This window comes from Artemia sp. Qi Xiang Cuo, chromosome 13 (assembly GCF_049724085.1).
Source record: "Artemia sp. Qi Xiang Cuo chromosome 13, ASM4972408v1, whole genome shotgun sequence".
NCBI lineage: Eukaryota > Metazoa > Arthropoda > Branchiopoda > Anostraca > Artemiidae > Artemia > Artemia sp. Qi Xiang Cuo.
Genome location: NC_142806.1, coordinates 31,592,794 through 31,614,101, shown reverse-complemented (window position 1 = coordinate 31,614,101; position 21,308 = coordinate 31,592,794). Strand labels below are relative to the sequence as shown.

Below are 21,308 nucleotides of genomic sequence, written 5' to 3'. Positions count from 1 at the left end.
TTTGACGTATATGTATAGTATCCATGGTTTTTATAACCAAAAATACAGAAAAGAAGTCCCATAGGCCACTTGGAAATGAATAAAAAATATGTTGGAGCTGAAAAATAATTTAAACAGTAATAATACAAAATAATTTAAACACAATAATAATAAATAATTTAAACATAATATAATTTAATAATTTACAACTGAACTAAACAACTAAAGAAGTGCAAATCTAAATCCAAATCTAAGTGCTAATCTAAATCTTTAATAAAATATTGAAAACACTCTACGATCTAGAATGAAGCACGCGGAGTTCCTTATATACAGGTTGGTACTATCATGCCCTATTTTACCTCATGGGCGTCCTGGAATACCGGAATCACAAAGCTGCTGTTCCCACTTTAGATGCATTTGAATCCCAAAATGGGCAAACAGATACCCCAACAATAAATACCCCAACACATTAGCAAATTGCAGAACGATTAAAAATGAGGTTTGCAATTATGTTTCACGACGGATGATAATAATAAGCTGAAGCTGGGCTGAAGAGTAATGCTCCAAAACACAGTTGCATATTAGGAAAACAAATATTTATATGCACAAAATAGTAATTTGTATGTAAATTATAAAAACGCAAATAAAATAAACACTAAAATTTAAAAATTCCAGCTCAAGTTACTAGAAGAAGAATAAGTAGTTTGGGATTATTATCATTTACATTATTGTTAATATCATTTAATTAAACAAATGCATCATAAAATCAATTAAATTTAAATTAATGCAACATCAAAAAGTCTCCTTCACAAAACTAAGGAATGTATTTTTCAAATGAAAGTAAAGAGTAGATATGACATGGGCTCTCAGTTCTTCTGTCCTCCCCTGTTCTCTATGCTAAAGTACAATTTATGCTATGTACAAGTTATTAGGAAAATAACAGTTGTAGCAGGAAACAGTTATGTTTACATATTACCTTTCAAAGCATCTGATAGAAAATTTTTCTTACTGACAATAAACAACTTATCAAATGTGTTTGATTAGAATCAGTTGGCCTATCTATATTCTAGCCACAGCAGAGAGAATATAATACAGTATCGACAAAGGCTATACTCTCCGTTAAAAAAAAAATTGAAATGCATTTAAAACCACAGAAGATTCATACTTGGCCTTCGCGCACGCGCGATTCCGATGTACACATCACGAGAAGCCTATGGAAGAGCCGGTTTTTTTTTGTCCGACCACTAGCAACTAAACTAGGGTTGTGACGTATTTTCTCACAGCAAGTACGCGTGGTATGAAATGTGTATAATATTTGGAAAATGAAGACGCTACACTATACAGTGTTTCTAGCCAAATTCATTTTTAGGTAGCATTATAAGCAAACTGAATTCAAGCGACAAAGATGTTATGCAAATTTCTCAACTACCACAAGTTGCAATTTCTTGAAATAGTTTGGTGGTTCATTATATTGTAGTTTTATGATGCAAGCCAAATTTCGTCTGATAATGCTACTGAGTGGGTGTAAGCCAAAGCTAACGTTAAAAATATTTTTGGAAGATATGGTTGCTTTTATTGAAAAGTAGAAATACTTTTTCGGGCGCGTCGGATGAATAATTTCTAAAAAAAAAGGCACGATGCATAACATATTTTTTACATTGTTACTCTTTTATTGGAAACCGAATTAAAAAAGAGTTGTTTGAACTGAAAGTAAGAAGAAACATTAAAATTTAAAACGAATAAAAATTATTCCGTATATGAGGAGGGCTCAGGAGTCGTTCTTAAAATCGGACCAAAAAGCAAACTTTTTCATAAGCGGCAAGGGTTGACGAAAGGGCAGCCCCCCTCATTTACGTAATAATTTCAATTCGTTTTAAGTTTTAATATCGCTCCTTACTTTCAGTTGCAACATCTTCTTGTTTTTTTTGTTTTTTTTTCTGATCATATTTCAAATTATGCCGGGAAATCCGGTTCCCCTCTCTGTGAAAAATTAGCGTCAGAAAAAAAATTCCTTCCGCGGAAAATTTCCCCATAAGAAATTTGTTCCCTCTTAAACCCCCCTGTCGAAAAATTCCTTCTGGACCATTTAACCCCACCCCATGTGAAATTTCCCTTGGAAAAATCCACCCGGAAGTTTTCCTTCTCACTGAAAATTATCCCCGTGGTAAATCCCCCCGCAGAGAAACCCCAGCGAAAAATGTCTGTATGTTTCTCAGTAACAAATAGTAAAAGTAAATAATGAGTGAATTGCATAACTTACATCCCTTTTCGCAGTGGCTATGGGGGTCACGTCCTTCCCAGAGGCATAGTTATTGGAGCTTGAAGATTGAGGGCTAGTTGCTCTCCATTATTCTTAGTCACTTAAAAATGGCACTAGAACTTAAATTATATTTAAGTTAACCCTCTCCTAATTTTCTAGTACATTTGGTTCAATACGACCACTGAGAAAAATACAACTTCTTCTGGCAAAAAATAAAATATATATTCCATATTTTTGTAGAGGAGCATAAAACCCCCTCCAATAAGGTTTTCTTATATGTTGAGTCTGATGGTTTGATTTCCATTAATGTCGCTTGACTTTTTGGGGATGTTTCCCCACTTTTTCGAAAATCAGAAAAATTTCCACAGACTTGTAGCCTTTGATGGGTAACATTAAACTTGATGAATTGTATATATTTGGAATCTGTCTAAGAAGCCAATCCTTTTTTGTGTATTAATTGATATCGAAATTCCTTTTTTGTAGAGTTTCGGTTACTATAGTGCTGAGTTGCTCCTTAATTACAGTTCGCTACAACAGACTGTAAGACACGATTTCTTTTTTATGCTCTATTTTTTTTATATATATATGTATAAAATATTATGAAGTATGTGAAGTAAATAGCATTTTGATATATTTTTAAAGATTTTGATAAAAAAAAAATACTTCCCAAATATATCACGTTTTTGGGAGAACGGAAATGAAACGCAAACCTTTAGGGATGTTCGAAGGAATGCCAGCTTTGCTTTATTTGTGGCAATTTTCAATGACAGTTCAAAAAGAAACTTTTTTAATGAAAATTCTAAGAGGTGCCTTCAAAATTTAGGTTGGGGGGACCAATTTTGGGGGGTTGGAGGAATGTGTTGCAGTCCTCCCCCCCCCCCAATAATATGGAGAAAAAATTATTATATATCCCGTGCCCCTAGACTATCCGGATATGGACCCCTCTGGCCTCTCCCCCCCTAATAAAAATGATGGAGGTTTGCCCCTGCTTGTATTACCAGAACAATAATCTTGAACAATAACTGGTCGTAATAACGGTAAACACAACCCATAAAACATTATAATTTTTTTTTTTAAACCTAAGATTTATAATGTGAAATATGACGCCTTATCAGCTTAAAAAAGGGCAGTTTATTGCCTCAGCTCAATGGCTCGTAAAATATGTGTGAATGAGTCCTGATCATGGGCGCAGTTTGCTATGGGGCAGGTGGAGGGGGGAAACTGCACCTCCCAGACTTAAGTTGCCCCTCCTCAGACCCCATTTTGCCCCCCAGCCGAAATTTAATTTCTTTAAAAAACTTTTCGAAATTAAGATAAGCCCGCATAATTCAAGAATCCACAGAAATGGGTCAGTCTTCTTTAGGAAATCTTTACCTTTATGGTACTATATGGCTCATTCTTAAGTTTTCACCGTCATTTTCAATTGATTTTGAAAAACTAGCTTCACCCCACACCCTCCCGGATGTTGACAAAATTACGCTACTGGCCCTGAAATTTCATTTTTCGTATGACGCTTTCAATGCAATAATCTTGAACAGATAATAGGAAAAATAGAAAGAATATCGTTTATAACGTTAAAAAATAGCAAACAACATTCAATCCAACAATCATTCATAATAAATAGGTAGACACTCATAAACTTCACCACTACCAGCCCCAAATAACTTAACACTTAAATACAAAATCAACATTTCTGTCTCGTTCAAACTTCGTGTCACATTATGACGTCACTTTATGGCTAAATATTTTAATGGTTTCACTGGTCTTACTTCAGGTTTGAGGGGTATAAACAGTAGTCTAAATATTATTAACGCTAATAATTTGATTTATCCAGCTAATAAAGTTGGACACCTTGACATACACTCCTGGAACATCCTGTCGACCACAACCAAATCCCCAGCTGACCAAACCACTTAATTCATAATAGCCTTCATTTTCACAAACCAGAGGTCCACCTCCATCGCCCTGAAAGGAGAAAAAATTGGCGTTATATTACATTCATAGATCAAAAAGGTAAATAGGCTCTGGAGCCACACTGGTTAGACTTGATAACAAAATTCAGCTAATTCTTTTGCGTTTCATTTAAATCCAGCTTTTGACATATATCTGTTTATCTTTTCTTAAACTTAGTTCTTTTCATTGCATAGTTTTTTATTGACTCTCACTTTGTTTCCATTTTGTCCAGGTTGGTTTGTCCTTATATTGGGCTTCCTCTACTAGACAATAGGAATTTTTTTTGAATAGAGCGTGACTTAAGCAAACGACCTATGAGGGACCTTAAAGTCAAAAATGAGGTTTCCAAAACTGTCAAAAATCTAAATCACTTTTGGAATTCAATGAGTTTAAAAAAATCTAACAGAAAATATTCTATTTTAAGAAAAATACACAAACATTTTTCTTTTGAAAAATCAAAAATGGCCTCGGTACCTTAAACCAGTTTCAAAAATCTGAGTTCATAAATTTAAACGGTAAACTTTAACCATAAATTTTTCATGAAAATCACCATTTAAGGATTCTTTTTTTTAATAACGTCGAAAAAACACGGCAAGACTTTATTTTGTAAATTTTTATGATACTATCAATTTCGGGTTATAACTAGTTCAGATATTAAGAAAAATACAAAATCTTTAATGAGTTCCTTTAAGACTTTTCTTAAGGGACGAAGGAATTTTTAATCCGGACCTTAATGTTGAAGAAACAATTTCATCCCATGGAAGGATAAATGATATTCATAGAAGAATAAGTGGTGTTATTTTAATTAAGATGGTCTAAAACGTCAACATTTTCAGACATATCATGTCAGCTCCTTATGATTCTATCTTCCAGCACAAAAAAAGAAAAAAAGAAAAGAAAGATGTCTGATAAACGGTGGATAGATAAAATATATAAAGAAGACTTAAATAAAAAAGCTTATTGATGCCTTTATATGTGCATACCTATCATATATATAATTTCAAAATACATTACGATATCTCGCAGTGTGGGGGTTACCATCTCGTTTGAAGCATTTTGTTTTCCGGCGTGATGCATTCTACTTTCTACTCTTTAATTAATCCAGTCTTGTTGCTCCAAAATAAAAAAAAGTTTATTGATTATTGTGTTCCTTTAATCTTCTAAATCCTAAGAAAATATTAAATATTTTTAGACTTCATAAACTTTCTTGTGTGTGTTTTTCGTTTCTGTCTCTCAGTCCGACTCTTCTAGTTCGACAGTTCTAGTTCGACTCTGAGTTCTAGCGGGTCCGTGGGTGAAGGTTTACCAGGGGTAATTTTCTACATAGGGAGGAGTTTTCTGCCGAGGGGGAGTTTTTGGAAGTGGTAATTTTCAGTAGAGGAATTTTCCGGAGGGAAAATTCGAATTCCTTGAAATTCTTCAAGAAATTTTTTCTCTTTTGAGATCGCGGTGACGCGTGACAGGTAAGCTAGTTCTTTGTGTATTTCTAAGCATATATACCATGTAAATGTAATGATGAGTATAATTTATAAATGATACGTAGAACAAGATAACTTAAAACTAAAACAAAAAAAAGGAAATAAGTACCTGACAAGCGTCGTTACCGGCTTCACCTCCAGCACAGAAGCTAGATGCTGGCAGAATGAATATTTTTTCAGTTACTGCATTTATTTTCCTTACACACTCAGTGTCACTAACAACAGGAAGATCTGCTTCCCTTACTCTTAGGGGAATGGGTCCACTTTCTCCCATATAGCCATAGCCAGTGACGGAGCACCTTTTCCCTGCTTCTTGCGATGTACCTCGAGAAGGGAGGCATACCAGACATACGCCTGGCTTCAATTCGGCCTGTGTGTGAAGTTTGAGCAAAGCAATATCGTTGTCAAGTGTTTGGCTGAAAAAAATAACTAAAACTCAAACTTGAAAACTTTAAGAAGAACAAAAAAACTAGAACACATTGAAATTTGGAGATAGAGTTACAGAGACTAAAGTCCCCTCCCAATTCATTTAAAGTTGAGACATACATGATCACGACATCAAACCAATACCTTTTCAGGAAATTTCAAAAAATCGAACATAGTAGGCTCATAAACCTATTAGAACTGTAAGCCAAATCAAAGGGATGGCTTTTGTGCCTGTTCTCTTAGAACTGTTATTCCAAATCATAGGGGCAGATAAGATTTGATATTCATTTCTAGCCCAGAAAGGTTAAATTTAAGGAGAATATTGTATCCAGCAAAATTTTGAGATCTTTACAATGATCTCTATAAATCTTCTCTGTTTTTCAAATAATCCGCCTGTTTTCAGGCATTTTTGCAAAATTATCTACCCCCTCCCCGCCCTCATCCTCACTAAGCACCAAGTGCTTTTTCAATCCAAGCCTTTGTGCTTGCTCTTTTCAACCAAATGTCAAAATTTTACACTTTATCCTGTGTTTTATACTTTTAACATGATTTATCTATTTTATATTTCTTCCTTTTTAGTAAAAAAAGGATACTCATTCATTTAGGAGTTCGGGGCAAAAAAACTAGGGAAATTAAAAATAAATTAAGGACAAAATTATACAAATCTGGTTATTTCAAGAAAGGGGTCGGAAGCAAGGGGAAAGCTCCCTCCGCCCCTAAGTCCGTGTCGGTGCGTAGCTGAACGATCTGACCTCAAATGTTACATAAATAGGGGGCAAGTAGTCTTATAGCAAGATGCAATGAAACATTTGACTCTACCCCTACTTCCAGGACCTCTCCCTCCTACTTCCTATAAGATGAAAATGTCTCTAGAAATTCAGCCAGTGAATAAAATCAAACTGAGGAATATTTCCAATCGGTAAAAAGTCGTTAATTTCATCCTTTGGTTTTGGATGCAGCAGCAAATCCTCCAAATTGTTATGTCAAACAGGTTGTAAATACATAATTATTATTTTTTTATGCATATCAAGCCCTATTTATATATTCAGATTATACTTACTTGACTAATGGCACCATAGCTTCCTTATTAGGGTCAGCATGGCAGATAAAGAAGGTAACCGAATAAAATTTTATTTTTGCAATTTTATATTACTATGAAGTTAATGATGACAGAGGCACAAAATGACAGGATATTACTTTTCTATGATTCTACGGTAAAATTTATGCGTTAATTTCGTTCGTTTACGCCTGTGACTTATTTTTATAATCCAATTACATTACATCTAATGCATGACAGAAAGGGATGACAATGAGCCTGTCTTTTAAAATTTGATAGGTTCTCGTCCGAAGCTTTAAGCCCATAAAAATAACAAAAAATTCAATCAGACAGTCTTAAGGAATGAAGTTAGGAGTCAAAATGTTTTTTACAGGTAAACTCTCTATTTCACTTCTTTATCTATTTCACAGGTAAACTTTCTCTGTTTATTAAAGATGGTGATTAGTAGAAACTGGAGCTGGAGAAACTTCGATGATCCTTCGCTTTAAGTATTTTCGACATAACACCTTTAAATTAGGTATTGTTTTTTTAGACCACGCTGCCCTTCTAAGACGAACAAATAAACTTTCAAATGGGGATAAATCCATTTATTTAGACAGTGAAAAAACAGGTACGGAAGTTCATTATTTTGTGAATGACCCGAAAAGTTATTTATTTTGTTGTATATAAATATGCTAGTTTTAATTATATTATTTTAGTATTTCTACTTAAGACGGTCGCTGTATATGTGATCGAAATATCTGGACTTTTGCACCTGTTTTTTCACTGTCTAAATAAATGGATTTATCCCCATTTGAAAGTTTATTTGTTTGCTTTTAAAAAAAATTTTGTGCTTAAAAACATACCTGTTATGATTATGATGAATGTAAGTGGTAGCAACACGCAGAGTTTGAGCTCCTGGACTACCATATTTGGAGGTCAAATCATGGTCACCCACTCTTACATAGATGGCATCACCAGATCTGACAATACTGAAAAAAAGAAAGACGATTAGCTTCACTCTTTTTAAGATTGCGTGTTTAAAAAAAAAAAGTTATCCTGAAAAGTTATTAGTGTAAAACTAAAAATAATAGCCAAATGAAACAATTAGAGTTTTAAACTTGAGCTTACAAATCTCTTACATAAAAACCCATATGATGTCATACTTAAACAAATTAAGAATTTTACCTAAAAAATAAAACTGGAATTCTGAAATATGATACTAATCACAATCTATCAGTGCATAGCTTCACATCTCGAAGGAATAAGGATAAAAATGGAGATACGTGAAAATTAAAGAATAGTTTCTTTTTTCAACTGAAAACAAAGAGCGATGTTAAAAACTAAAGCGTATATAAATTATCTTATATATCAGAGAGCTGCCTCCCCCAAGCTCCTCACTCCTTACACTATATCTGATTAGTGCTTTCCTTCCAGTATTTTAGACAACAATAAATAAAGCCAGTTGATAAAAGGAAATGCTCTATTTACCGAATGCCTTTCAAAACTTTTGAACAATAAACTACATTGTTTAAATCAAATATAACTTTATCAGCCATATAATTCTTCGAAGATTGTGACAAATCACTTTGGCGTTGCTCACGTCATAAACGACGTCATTCAAGAAGTTTCATACTTGAAATCTTTTGTCCATGAGGACAGGGGTTCGAGTCCTGGGGTCGCTGATTATCTGGGTTGAAACAGGGGTCAGTGGCGTGACTCTGTAAGCTCAGCCAGAGCCGACCCAGCTCTAAATGGTACCTAGAAAAATCTGGGGATGGTAAATAGTAAGGGCGAGCAAAAGCAGAGGATGGCTGGCCCACAGCCCCCCATTGCACTTCCTGGCTGAGGGGCCATGAAACCGAGAGCAGCACCGCCTATAGGGCGGTGCTACCGTATTCAATGCCTTATTCTTTTTTATCCTTCTTGTCTCTTTGAAATCTGTAATCTGAGTAGATGTTCCTTTGATATCTTGGAATCAAGCATTTACAAAAATTAACATCAGAATTATGTAGAAAATGTAAATCAGAAGTGAGAAAATGTGTCAGTTTAATACTATGATTCACAGGGTTCACTCTTTACTTACCGTTTCTTTCCAAGAACGTTTAGACTCTGTGTTTCTTGCTTTTGTTTTTCTTCCGTTTTATAGGTTGCAGACTTTATTTCTCCCTTACATTTTTAACTCCCTTGTATACAAACAAAAGATTTGAAAAAACAGCAAAATAAGATGCAAAATATTGCTAATTTTTAAGCTAAATTTAGTTAGTCTGGCGTGTCTGGAATTGAGATTTCATACTTAAGTAACATTTTTTGTATTTTATTAACTAACATTATTTTGAAATGTAAACTAAAATACATTTAAAAGTGAAACTAGAAGTTTCTAATGGTAAGATTTGACAGGAATATTGTTCAGGCAGACATTCTTTATCCCGTTGAATGGGAAGTAAAAATGTTGTAATTCAAAGTTACTGTGGAATTCTAACTACATGGTAGCATTTTTGAAGTTGTCATTACCTTTTTACTACCAAGGAATTGTTTTCCTACCATCTACCTTTTTTTTAACAGACATGAAAGCAGCATCTTGACAAAAAAAAAATATTTCTTTGTTGAAACCAATTTGAATATATTGTAATATAGCAGGGATCGTTTTTCAGTCAGCTAGTATAGCCTTCGCTAGTATTTATATAACCAAAAATTGCATTTAAATTTTTTCTAAATGACCTTTCCACAGATTTAAATTTGAAATGAATAAGAAGAAAATGATGAGGCTATTAAAGTAATTTCATTATAAAATAAATTCATAAAATCCTTAGAATATTAAAGGATATTTCCTGAATAGAATTTTATTATTCAATTGACTTATTATTCATATTGATATTCATTTTTAACAATAATATTGGATGAGAATTCTGCAAGAGAGTAATTTAAAAAAAAGCAATCTATTTAATTTTTGGAAATTTTTACAAGAAAATTTAATTTTGAGCTCTAAAGCTACAACCTTCGTCTCGAAAGCGCTATCTAGTATTAGAATCTGTGGCAAAACCTATTTGAAACCGTAGTAGTGATATCTTCAAACCGATTTGGAAGGCATCTGGGTGAATGCATCAATGAGAAGCGATTGGTGATTCTTGAAAGTTATTGAAGCTTATGAAGAGATAAGGGGTATTGTACATTGTCAAATACTTTTCCCCATGAATATGTAGATGTCGTTTTATGTTCCAATTAGTCACATTTTGGTTAACAGCTTCTAATCTTATACCGAAGTAGGGTTTTTCCCATTTTTTTAGGTCTTTTAACCTTTATTAGCAAATTTAATAAAGAATACATTTTTGGGACAAACTAAAATACTTACTTGGTAACGCAATGTGCTGCTGTCAACACCCACTGTGTACCAACCAATGCACCACCACAGAGATACTGATTTAAAGAGTTGATGAGAGCAACTTGCCAACAGAATTCACCTGGAATTGTATCCCGTCCACCAACTACCCTAGATTCACGTGATGTACCTTTAACTCCACATACATATTTATTGTTGAAAGCTGGTCTTGTTGTTGGTCGAGGTTGACGTGTCGCTGAAAAAAATTGAATAAAGTAAATCAGATTTAAAAAATTATAATACGACTCAGAAGAATTACAATACTCTCAGTAGCTCTCATCTTTCTTGTTTATCAGCCCTGGCCTATCTCCTCTTATCAAAAGTCTTTAAGTTGGGCAATTGAACCAAATTGGAAGTGATAACAAATCTTTTCGGCTTAAAACGGGAGCAATAAGGAGGAGGAGGAAGCGATATTTTGATTATTAGCTCAGAACGGTAAATTTAATTAATAACTCAGCTAAGCTAGGTAAGTAGTACGAATTATGATCCTTTTCAAAGTTGCTCAAGAGCTTGAGTCTACCCTGATTATTCGATAGTTCGAGTAACGCTGACTATGTATTTTCAACTGGTAATTTTAATCAAGGGACTGCTGGTTTATTTTAAAACTCTATTACTTTTGAAGGGCCTACGGTACTAAATTTCAAAGGATCACAATTTCAAAGAATTTTAATCTTGACGACTGTTCTTTTTATACGAGCAACACAGCAAAAAGATGTTAAACAGAGTAAAAAAGACCCCCCAATTGCACAAAATTCATGTAAACAATTCTATTAGTAAAAATGCACTGCAATACTGTTGTCGTTGACTGGTCGACTCTTCAAGGTCACCCTGCAAGGCTGTTTCAAGTCAAGAAATTTTTTTGACAAAAAGTAATTCCATGGAGGGGAGTAAAAATTACTGTGCGTAGAGGGGGAAAGAGGGGCGTGTGTAGCTATGTAGAACTCATGTGGCTTAGTACTGCACCGAGCTATTAGTATTGACATTACTAGTATTTTAGCAATATCGAGGAGTCGGTTAACTTTTTTGCTTAACTATAGCTTATTTAGATATTGTCTAAGCCATCAACAGTCTGGAAATATTTAAATGGTCTGGGTATACCTGGCTTTTAGAACTTTTAGTACAGTCATTCTTGACATGCATTTGGTGATCTTTTTATATCAGCTATGTCTATTGTCTCTTTGTCCTGTTGCAGTCAGTTAATACAAAGAAAAATTCAATTTGTGTTTGATTTACGTAAATCCAAAAACATGTAATATCTTAATCCCCCCTAGTCAATACTTATGAACTTTTATTATATTTTAAAAACAGTTCCTATGTTAAAAAAATGATAAAATCATAGGCTTTAGAATCTTTGTATACTGAGGTTGTATAAGATTTTTGAGCATGTTTATACAGTCGAGAATTTGAATTTTCTTTGGTAAAGACACTAAACTAAAATAATCAAAATAAGTTCATAAAGTCTGAACTTCAAATAATTTTAACATATTCGAATGATTTAGATACTAACCTAAAGTAGTGTTCATATAAATGGGAGGTGGTGGAGTAACTTGTAGAACGGCTGGAATTGATTGCGGTGGTCCAACAACGAATCCATTGCCTGTGGGCAGGGGAGGGGGTGGAGCAATCGATTGAGGCTGTTGAGCTAAAAATTGCTGCTGTGACGCAACTTGCACTGGTTGTTTGACATGCATAAATTGTTGTGGATTGCTTTGAGGTTGTGGTTGAAACATTTGAGGTGCAGGTTGATATTGTTGTGGGAATGAAGGAGGGGGATACTGACCAGGTTGAACAGGAATCAAACCTAAAATTGGAATTGTTGATTATGAATTTGCCTCAAAGGTGAAGCTGACACATATACATATGACTGTTTATTGCCAGGTAAAAATTACTGAATAAATTGGTTGGAACTTTGATTACTTACACAGACAAATTTTTACCGCCACTGACAAATAGAATCTGCACAGGGAAAATTTTTTGAATTTATTTATGCAGAGAGCAAAAAGATCAGCAAAGGAAATGGGGAAATTAATCAATAATCAGCGGATAAGATATTGAAGTAAACATAATTTAACAGGGTTAGATTAATATTTGAACAACTAGATTAATATTTATAAAAAAGAATTAAACCGGGGCTAGAATTTACAGTCAATGTTGAAAAAAATTACTATGTGATCTTGAATCCAGCAAAGCAAATCTGGCTTAGCTAATGTATAGTATCCAATATATTAATAGTTATTAGTCAACAACAATAGCAAGAGAAGAATGGATTGCATAATTTGATTTTTGACATTTGATCTTTAATGGTAAGGTTAATTTTGCAACCAATTAAACGATTATATACCACAAGTTAGGATGATTGAAATATTACCAGCTATAAAGATGGCTTGTCCAGTTAATAAAATATAGGTCTCTAGTCAACATTACTTTATAAGATAAGAAATAATAAAGACGTTGTGTTTATCCTCAATAAAGATGAGGGTAGCTTTGAAAGGGTATAGAGCCGCTATAGTGGAAACCTGGGCCAGTAGTGTGTGATGACAACAAGACTTAAGCGCTACATCAACTTTGCATTGGTAATATACTGCAGTGAGACTGTGGATTAACTACCTTCACAATGTTTGTTCGTCTTGATGATAGAGTTTTGTACATTTTTATTTATGGAGGCTTTAGCTATGTTTTTGCAACATCTTTCTGATGGGAAGTACAATCAACACTTCTAGAAGAGTAGCGAAATCCCTCTGCAACAGTACTTTAAAAAAATTCAGGTTTTTTTTATATATTTTGGTTTTACTCTATCTTCAGCCCCTGTATAGTTGACAAGAGACCATCACAACAATACCATAATTCTCAGTATTTATGTACCTTCTTTCTTAGAATGAGAGTTAGAAAAAATTCCCTTTTTTCTTTTCGCTCTTTCAAAAATGTGCGGGTGTACTCATTTTTTTACCTCACCAATGTCATTTTGGAGTAAACAAAATTTTGAATATGACCTTGTAAGCCTAAGGAGCTAATATTTCAGAATATTCAATAGGCATGCTCTTAAAAAATGAAATAAGGCCAAAAATAAACACTACTGTTTAAAACAACTGGGGCAAAGTCAGTCTTAAAAAAAAAAAAAAAAAAAAAAAAAAAAAAAAAACACTTGTAGATAGATATTCACATGTTTGGGTTAGACAAGACAAATGTAACAAGATAACTAAGGTAAAGACCAAATCAAAATGCAAGAAAGAAAAAAGAAAATAACAACTGAATATATTAAATAAAGACTATGCAATATTACAGGGAATATATACCTTATATGAATCCGCTCTGCTGTATACATATTAAATAAAAAAAACAAACAAGTTTTTTTAACTGAAAGTAAGGAACGATGTTAAAACTTAAAACGAACAGAATTATTCCGTATATGAAAGGGGCTGTCCCCTCCTCAACGCCTCGTCTTTACGCTAAAGTTTTTTATTGTTAAAAAAAAATAAAGTTGTGAGAAAGTCAAATTTTAGCGTAAAGAGCGAGGCGTTGACGAGGGGACAGACCCTTTCATATACGGAATAATTTCTGTTCGTTTTAAATTTTAACGTCATTCCTTTCTTTCAGTTAAAAAAATTTGTTTTTTTTTATTTAATTTTTGAACATCTTTGAATTAATGCATTTTTCGACTTTGGCTCTCACCGTACATGAATAATTAAAACAAAATTTGCATATTAATTTTACTTTTATCTGGTTAAATAGCTTTTTCGAAACTTTTTTAATTTTGTTTACGAACGTTTTTATTAGTGATAAATATACGTAACTTACGAATTAACTTACGTAACGAACTTCTATATTCATATATTTTTAATACGTATATTAGGGGGATCGCCCCCTAGTCAATACCTCGCTCTTTAAGCTAAAGTTCGAATTTTGTTCCAATTCTTTAAAAATGACCCCTTAATCACAAAGGCCGTTATTTAGAATAAATAGCTCTTATGAAAGTACTGAAAAATCTTTGGCTTAAAGAGCGAGGTATTGACTAGAAGGTAAACCCAATCATACACGTAATATTTTTCTGTTCGTTTTAAGTTTTGATGTTACTCCTTATTTTCAGTTGGAAAGCTTGTTTTTTTTTATATTTAATTTCTGATCTTTTTTTTAAATAATGCTGGGAAATCCAACGCCCCCTTCATAGCAAGGTCCCTTCCCACATGAAAACTTCCTTCATGGAAAGATCTTTCCAAGTAACCACCGACCCACCCACTCCCCTAACACCAGAAAAAATCCCCCTGAAAGCGTCTGTATACTTCCTAATAACCAATACTATATGTTAACATTGGGTAAAGTTCATAACTTTCAGCTCTCCTCCTGGGAACTTAGGAGGATTAAGTCACCCTACAGGACATAGTTACCCTATTTTCAACCATGCCAAACAAAATGGCTATCTCAAAATTTTGATCAGGTGACTTTGGGAAAAAAATGAGCGTGGAAGGGGGCCTAGTTGCCCTCCATTTTTTTTAATCACTTAAAAAGGGCGCTAGAACTTTTAATTTCCGTTCCAATGAGTCCTCCCACGATATTCTAGGACTACTGGATCGATACAATCACCCCTGGGAATAAAAAAGACAAATAAACACGCATCTATGATCTTTCTTCTGGCAAAAATGCAAAATTCCACATTTTTGTAGATAGGAGCTTGAAACTTCTATACTAGGGTTCTATGATACGTTGAATCTGATGGTGGGATTTTCATTAAGATTTTATAATTTTTACGGAGTCTTTCCCCCTTTTTTCGAAAATCAGCCAAATTTTCTCAGGCGCGTAACTTTTGATGGGTAGAACTAAACTTGATGAAAATTATATATTTGAATTCAGCATTGATATCTGATTCTTTTGATGTATCTATTGGTATCAAAAACCCGTTTTCTAGAGTTTCGGTTACCATTGAGCCGGGTCGCTCCTTACTTACAGTTCGTTACCACGAACTGTTTGATAACAATGTTGAGTTTGATTATAGCGTCCTCTAAGGATCTGCAAGTTAATAGGAAATTGAGGCTTTCTCAAATAATTGTGGCGAGGAAGGGAGGTAGCAACAGTTGTTATCTCTACAGGCACTGAGATTTGGAGTCCTTTAAAATGGCGGTCTTTTATGTTTCGAGTCTTTTATTTTGAAGAATTGTCATATGCAGTTTATCAAACTTATGAAATAAAACTTATGTGCACTTCATACCTTCTGATTTAAAGCAAGAAGCTCCTTACTTGGGCAGGTATTGAAATTTCACGGGCCTTGCAGTTTGTGGATCGAGCCTCCAGCCTACGAAGAGATATTTTGGACATACATTACCCGGCACGTCAAGTTATATTCTATATACACGCATAGTTATCAGGGTTGTGATAATTATAACCTAGTTCATACTCATACATTGATATCGACTACACTTTTTTGATTGATGAAGATTAAGAAAATCTTAGACATTACCTTGTGATTTATTCTTGTTTAACAGCTTGATGTGTACCGCTATTTCTTAGTATAGGCTACCTTTAATTTCAACGTTAGTCAAAAGTCCTAAAGTCTCAACAAGTTGCCCAAAGCTTATTTTTGTAAATAATATGGTTTTTCAAAAAAGTAAAAAGTGAAATTCTTACCTGGTTGTGGAGGCTGCTTCTGAGGGTAGCGCAGCAAAATTGGTGCTGATTTCTCTTCTTCAGACTCTCTATTCTCTTCTTGATCCTCTGTCTTAAAAGATGCAATAACTGAACGAGGAACACAACAGACTTGTCTATTTCGACACTTAAACAAGTCTGAAATCTCAGCCTTTCCAAAGCAAGTCAGCGATAAAACTGGCTGGATACAGCTTCCTGGACAGGGTGGCCTTGAATCTCTCACTTCAGCTACTTGTGTTGTTGTGGTTGTCCTTTGAGTTGGTCTTTGTGTGGTTGCAGGAGTACCTCGGTTTCTGTTTGAATCATTTTTATCACCAGGTCTCCTCTGGGACGATGAACCTCCAAATCCAAGAGCAGGAACAAGAATGGGAGCTAGTTTGAGCAGATCAGAAAGAGCGCCAAAATTTGCAAGTGGATTAGAAGGGGGTGGGTTGCGCTGGGGTGGTTTAGTCGGTTTTTTCGTGGTGATTTCTCTGTCTTCACTACAAAATAAAGAATATATTCGAAAATCTTTAACGAGACAACGGCTAAAAAGCTAAGAGAATAATACAAAAATCTGACATTTGAATAAGAATTAAAATTAAGTAATCCAATTTGATAAATTAGAATGATGAAAGTGAATAGCGTCCGTTTTATTCTCGTTTCCAAATTTGGAACTGAGCAAAATCATTTTGCCTCGAAACCAGGGGAGATATAACGTATTATTCACTATTGTGCTGTTGCAATAGTTGTGGCTAATTCTCTTTCTAAATTTCTATTTGAAATTATCTGGAAAAGTATGAGTATTGGCAAATTAACTCAGAGAACTCATGTTTGTAGAAACTAAAAGGTTATCCCGAGAATGTTTTCTTTTTCCATGAATGGAAAAGTAATAGCCCATTTGATTAAGAATTTTAAGCTCTGGGCACTTAAATGAACCCTCATTATTTCAAATTTAGTATTAAGAACAATGTATGAAAAAGTATAATATAGATCTAATTTCAAAGCTATATTCTTTGCATTCTGTGACATAGATTTTTCAAGCGCCATCTTACTAAGCATAAAATACGTAACAATCGAAAGCCTAAAATAATTTACAGTAATTATAGACATGCATGCACTTTTTTTCACTATTATTCTACTTTTTAATTTTAACCCATCGAAACAGTATCTTTGGCTCAATACGAGTTTAAAGAAGAGTTGTGTTTATTCGTGTCCTAACGCTGGAATTAGAAAAGACAAAATTCAGGGTTGAATCTGAATTGAAGATTATTTCTCCTAAGATTAATTAAAAAAAACTTTCCGAAAAATAAGCTTTTCAAATAAAGTAAATCCCATTTTAAACTTAAGCTCAGGAGATACAAATACCTGTTAAAATTCAAACTCAAAACGACCAGAAATTACTATTAAAGAATAAATGAAACCCAAGACGAACAGAAATTAAATTAACAATCGTTGCAAAAAACATACAAAAAGTAATAACATAAATTGAATAAATAGATCTTAAAGCGAGTAATGATTAGATTTAATATGAAGATCAGGCTTAAAAGAAAAAAAAATATTTTGCTATTAAAGTATAAATGAAACTTAAAACGAACAGAAATTAAATAAACAATCAATGCGAACAAACATACAATATATATTAATGTAAATGAATAGATAAATCTTGAAATGACTGAAAGATCAATTGAATATACAAATCAAGTTTGAATTGAATCAAATAACTACAAACAAGAGTTTTGGTATCGCCTCACTGCAGAAGCCTAAAACCTACTGCGTCATTGGCGCTTTACTGAAAACAATTCTTTGAAATGTTTTCACTTTTGTAACTTTAATAAATAAAAAATTAATTAATATTTTAGGGAATAAATATCAGCATATGTATATTAAATTGACAATACACATTTTTTTTCAGTAAACTCATTTGAATTTTTTTTCAGTAAAGTACAAATTATATTCTGGCTTTTAGAAAGCATAGGGGTTTTGAACCCTACTCATATTAATTTATGCTCGTTTTGAGTTTGACTCTAAAATTTATTTTAATTTTTGTTCGTTTTGGGTTTCATTTATTTATTGATACTGATTTGGGGTAGTTGTATGCTTGGTAGATTATATGATAGTCCGGACGCCAGGTGTTGAAAATGTGAATAATACCACGACGGAATGGGGCTGCTGCGAGAATTAGCCTACCCTCCACCCCCTAAATTGACCATGCGGATTCAAAAATACCAATGGCGCTTGCTTGCGAGTGGTGGAACTGTCTGAAACTTGACATTTTATTATATTTTGGTGTTTCATGCAAGAAAATGCATGTTCCAAAAAGTTTGAGGTGCAGTTTTCCGCTCAAATAGAAATGCCTAGAAGCCATAGAATGTTTTCATACCAAACTAGCACGATTAGTTAGAAAAAATGGCAGAGTTAAAAAAAAATGGAAAAACTATACGAGTCTTGAACAGTCTTGGAAAGTATAAACAAAATCAAATTGAATATTAGATATATAATGATATTAATTGTTGAAAGATCCATCAGTTCAAGATGATTTTTTTTTTACTGTATTTTTTATTTTCATTTTCAATGCTGTAAGAACTGGAAAATAATAAATTTGTAATATACGAGTAATTTGTTTTCAGTGAAGCACCAATGACGCAGAAGGCTTTTGGTTTTTACAGTTAAAGAACGGGGCAGTATCCAAATTTTGTTTGTAGTGAAACTATTTGTTTTGACCAATCTTGAAAAGAACTAATAAATTAAACTGAATATTTGATGCATAATGATATTAATTGCTAAAAGCTCATCAGTTCAAAATTTTACGGTAATTTTAATTTTTATTTTCAATATTAAGTACAAAAGAAAATTTTTGTAATATAATTCGTTTTCAGTAAAGCGCCAATGACGCAGTAGGTTTTAGGCTTATGCAGTGAGGCGATACCCAAACTCTTGTTTGTAGTTATCTTTATTCGGTTCAAACTTGATTTGCATATTCAATTTATGTTTCACTCGTTTTAAGATTTATTTATTCATTTACATTAATATATATTGTATGTTTGTTCGCATTGATTGTTTTAATTTCTTGTTTTAATTTCTGTTCGTTTTAAGTTTCATTTATACTTTAATAGCAAAATATTTGTTTTCGTTTTAAGCTTGATTTTCATATTCAATCCAAGCATTACTCGCTTTAAGATCTATTTATTCACTTATATTATTACTTTTTGTGTTTTCTTGCAATGATTGCTTATTTAGTTTCCGTTCGTTTTGGGTTTCATTTATTCTTTAATAGTACGTTCTGGTCGTTTTGAGTTTGAATTTTAACAGGTATTTGTATCTTCTGAGCTTAATTTTAAAATGGCCTTTACTTTTCTTTGAAAAGCTTATTTTTCGCAAAGTTTTTTTTTATTAATTTTTGTTCGTTTTTGATTGCAAAAAGTTTCAAGTTTTTATGGCATGGGGGGGGGGGGTGCTTACTGTTCGATTATTATTTACTTTAAAAAACAGATCTAGAACTTTCAATTTAAATCGAATGAGGCTTTTTTCAAAGTCTGTACGATTACCTCTTTGATAGAAAACTTATATATGAACAATAGACAGCTTGCATAACTTGTGGACAGCAATTGACAACAATGAATGGATTGAAAAAATAGCTCCAATAAAGGGGTTTAGACCATTTCACTTGCTGACACAAAGGCATCACGACTGTTTGGAATTGACCTTAATAGGATTTTGTGTGCCAAAGCAATTTTGTATCTATCACAGAGTATGTATTTTAACCTTATAATTGGATAATTATAATAAATTTCCTGTGTGTTCTTCCAATACAAAACTCCTTCCCATAAGTTATAAACCCCCCTTAATAAGTTATGCCCCAGGGTATAACTTAAAACAACTACCCCTGGGCCCTGGTGGGCTGTGTCGACACCGGAGTTTTCTGTTATCAGAACTTTGAACTATTTTAACAAAATGTCTATCTCAAAATTTTTATCTGATGCATTTAGGGCTTGGAGGAGGGGGGGGGCTAGTTACCCTCCAATCTCTTTTGACTCTTAAAAAGTGAATAAGAACTTTCAATTTTCAGTCAAATGAGCCCTCTCTAAAGTTTATACGAGCATCCCATCCATGAGAAAGAATGGGAAGGATTCGGAGAATCCTTAAATTACAAACGAATACAACCCTTGCCCTGAGGGCTGTGGGGGAGTTGTCATCCTCAAAGACCTGATTTCCAGAACTTAAAACTACGCGGAATGAAAGGGCTGTCTAAAAATTTTGATTGGAGGCGTTCGGGGGAAAGATGGATATGAGAGGGGGGTTGATTACCCACAAACCACTTTCGACTATTAAAAGGGCACTTGATCTTTGAATTTCCAATGAAATGAGCCTTTTTTGAAGTTTCTACGACACCGCCTTCCATAAAACCTTATATGCCCCCAGTGTATAACTTAAAACCCTTGCCTTGAGGGTTGTGGGGGAGTGTCCCCTCCACAGGATGCGCCACTGCCTTACACTCTCTGTTTCTTTCCTTGTTAGGGAGGAGAGCAGATGCCTAATAGGTGTGTGTTAATACCAAAACATTTTAACTCTCATCGGACCTTCAGGTATAAACAGAATTAGTTCAAAGGAAGGGGTGGGGAAAAAGGGCGTGTGGGGGGGTTTTTTGCCCTTCGATCAATTTTGACTCTTAAAAGCTGGACTAGAACTTCCAATTTCCAATCAAATGAGCCCTCTCTGAAGTTTATACGAGAATCCCTTCCTGCCCCCGGGCCCTGGGGGTTTTTGCGACGCCAGAGTTTTGTTACTTAACCTTTCAACTATTTTTAACAAAATGGTATTTTTAACCCCTGCATATAAAGCAGCTCTGGGGGGAAAGTAATAAAAAATATTGAAGCTATATAAGATTTATTCATTTATTCATATAATAATTAACAAGCACTATATAAGGCTATCCTCACATTTGCGCTATAAATGGGAGGATATTAGGGGGTCAGGTTTAATCCTAAAGGCTGGGCGGACGGGGCTGGCTGTGCAAAACCTTCCCGTTGGTGGCCCTGTTTTTACTAATCTTAGTGCCACGACTAAAAAACAATAAAACATCGAAAACTTATTGCCCTATGACCTTTAGTTTTCTATTGTCTAAAGCTTAGTAACATAAGAAGATTAATATAAAAAACTAAAATAACTTTACACAAGAGATAA

The 21,308-nt window shown here is 33.8% G+C and overlaps 1 protein-coding gene across 1 annotated transcript in view; it reads right to left on the bottom strand.

The window, feature by feature from the left end:
- Positions 1–3,790: 3,790 nt before the first annotated feature.
- The window catches only part of mas (trypsin-like serine protease domain-containing protein masquerade), a 51,926-nt gene continuing 34,408 nt past the window's right edge, over positions 3,791–21,308 (bottom strand). Inside the window, exons 10-15 of the mRNA XM_089099285.1 lie at positions 16,128–16,627; positions 12,019–12,312; positions 10,485–10,707; positions 7,999–8,124; positions 5,780–6,086; positions 3,791–4,204 (exon numbers count right to left, since the gene is read on the bottom strand). Coding sequence (XP_088955411.1) covers positions 4,037–4,204; positions 5,780–6,086; positions 7,999–8,124; positions 10,485–10,707; positions 12,019–12,312; positions 16,128–16,627 — 1,618 coding nt within the window. The 3' untranslated portion in view covers positions 3,791–4,036. The remainder of the gene's footprint in view (positions 4,205–5,779; positions 6,087–7,998; positions 8,125–10,484; positions 10,708–12,018; positions 12,313–16,127; positions 16,628–21,308) is intronic.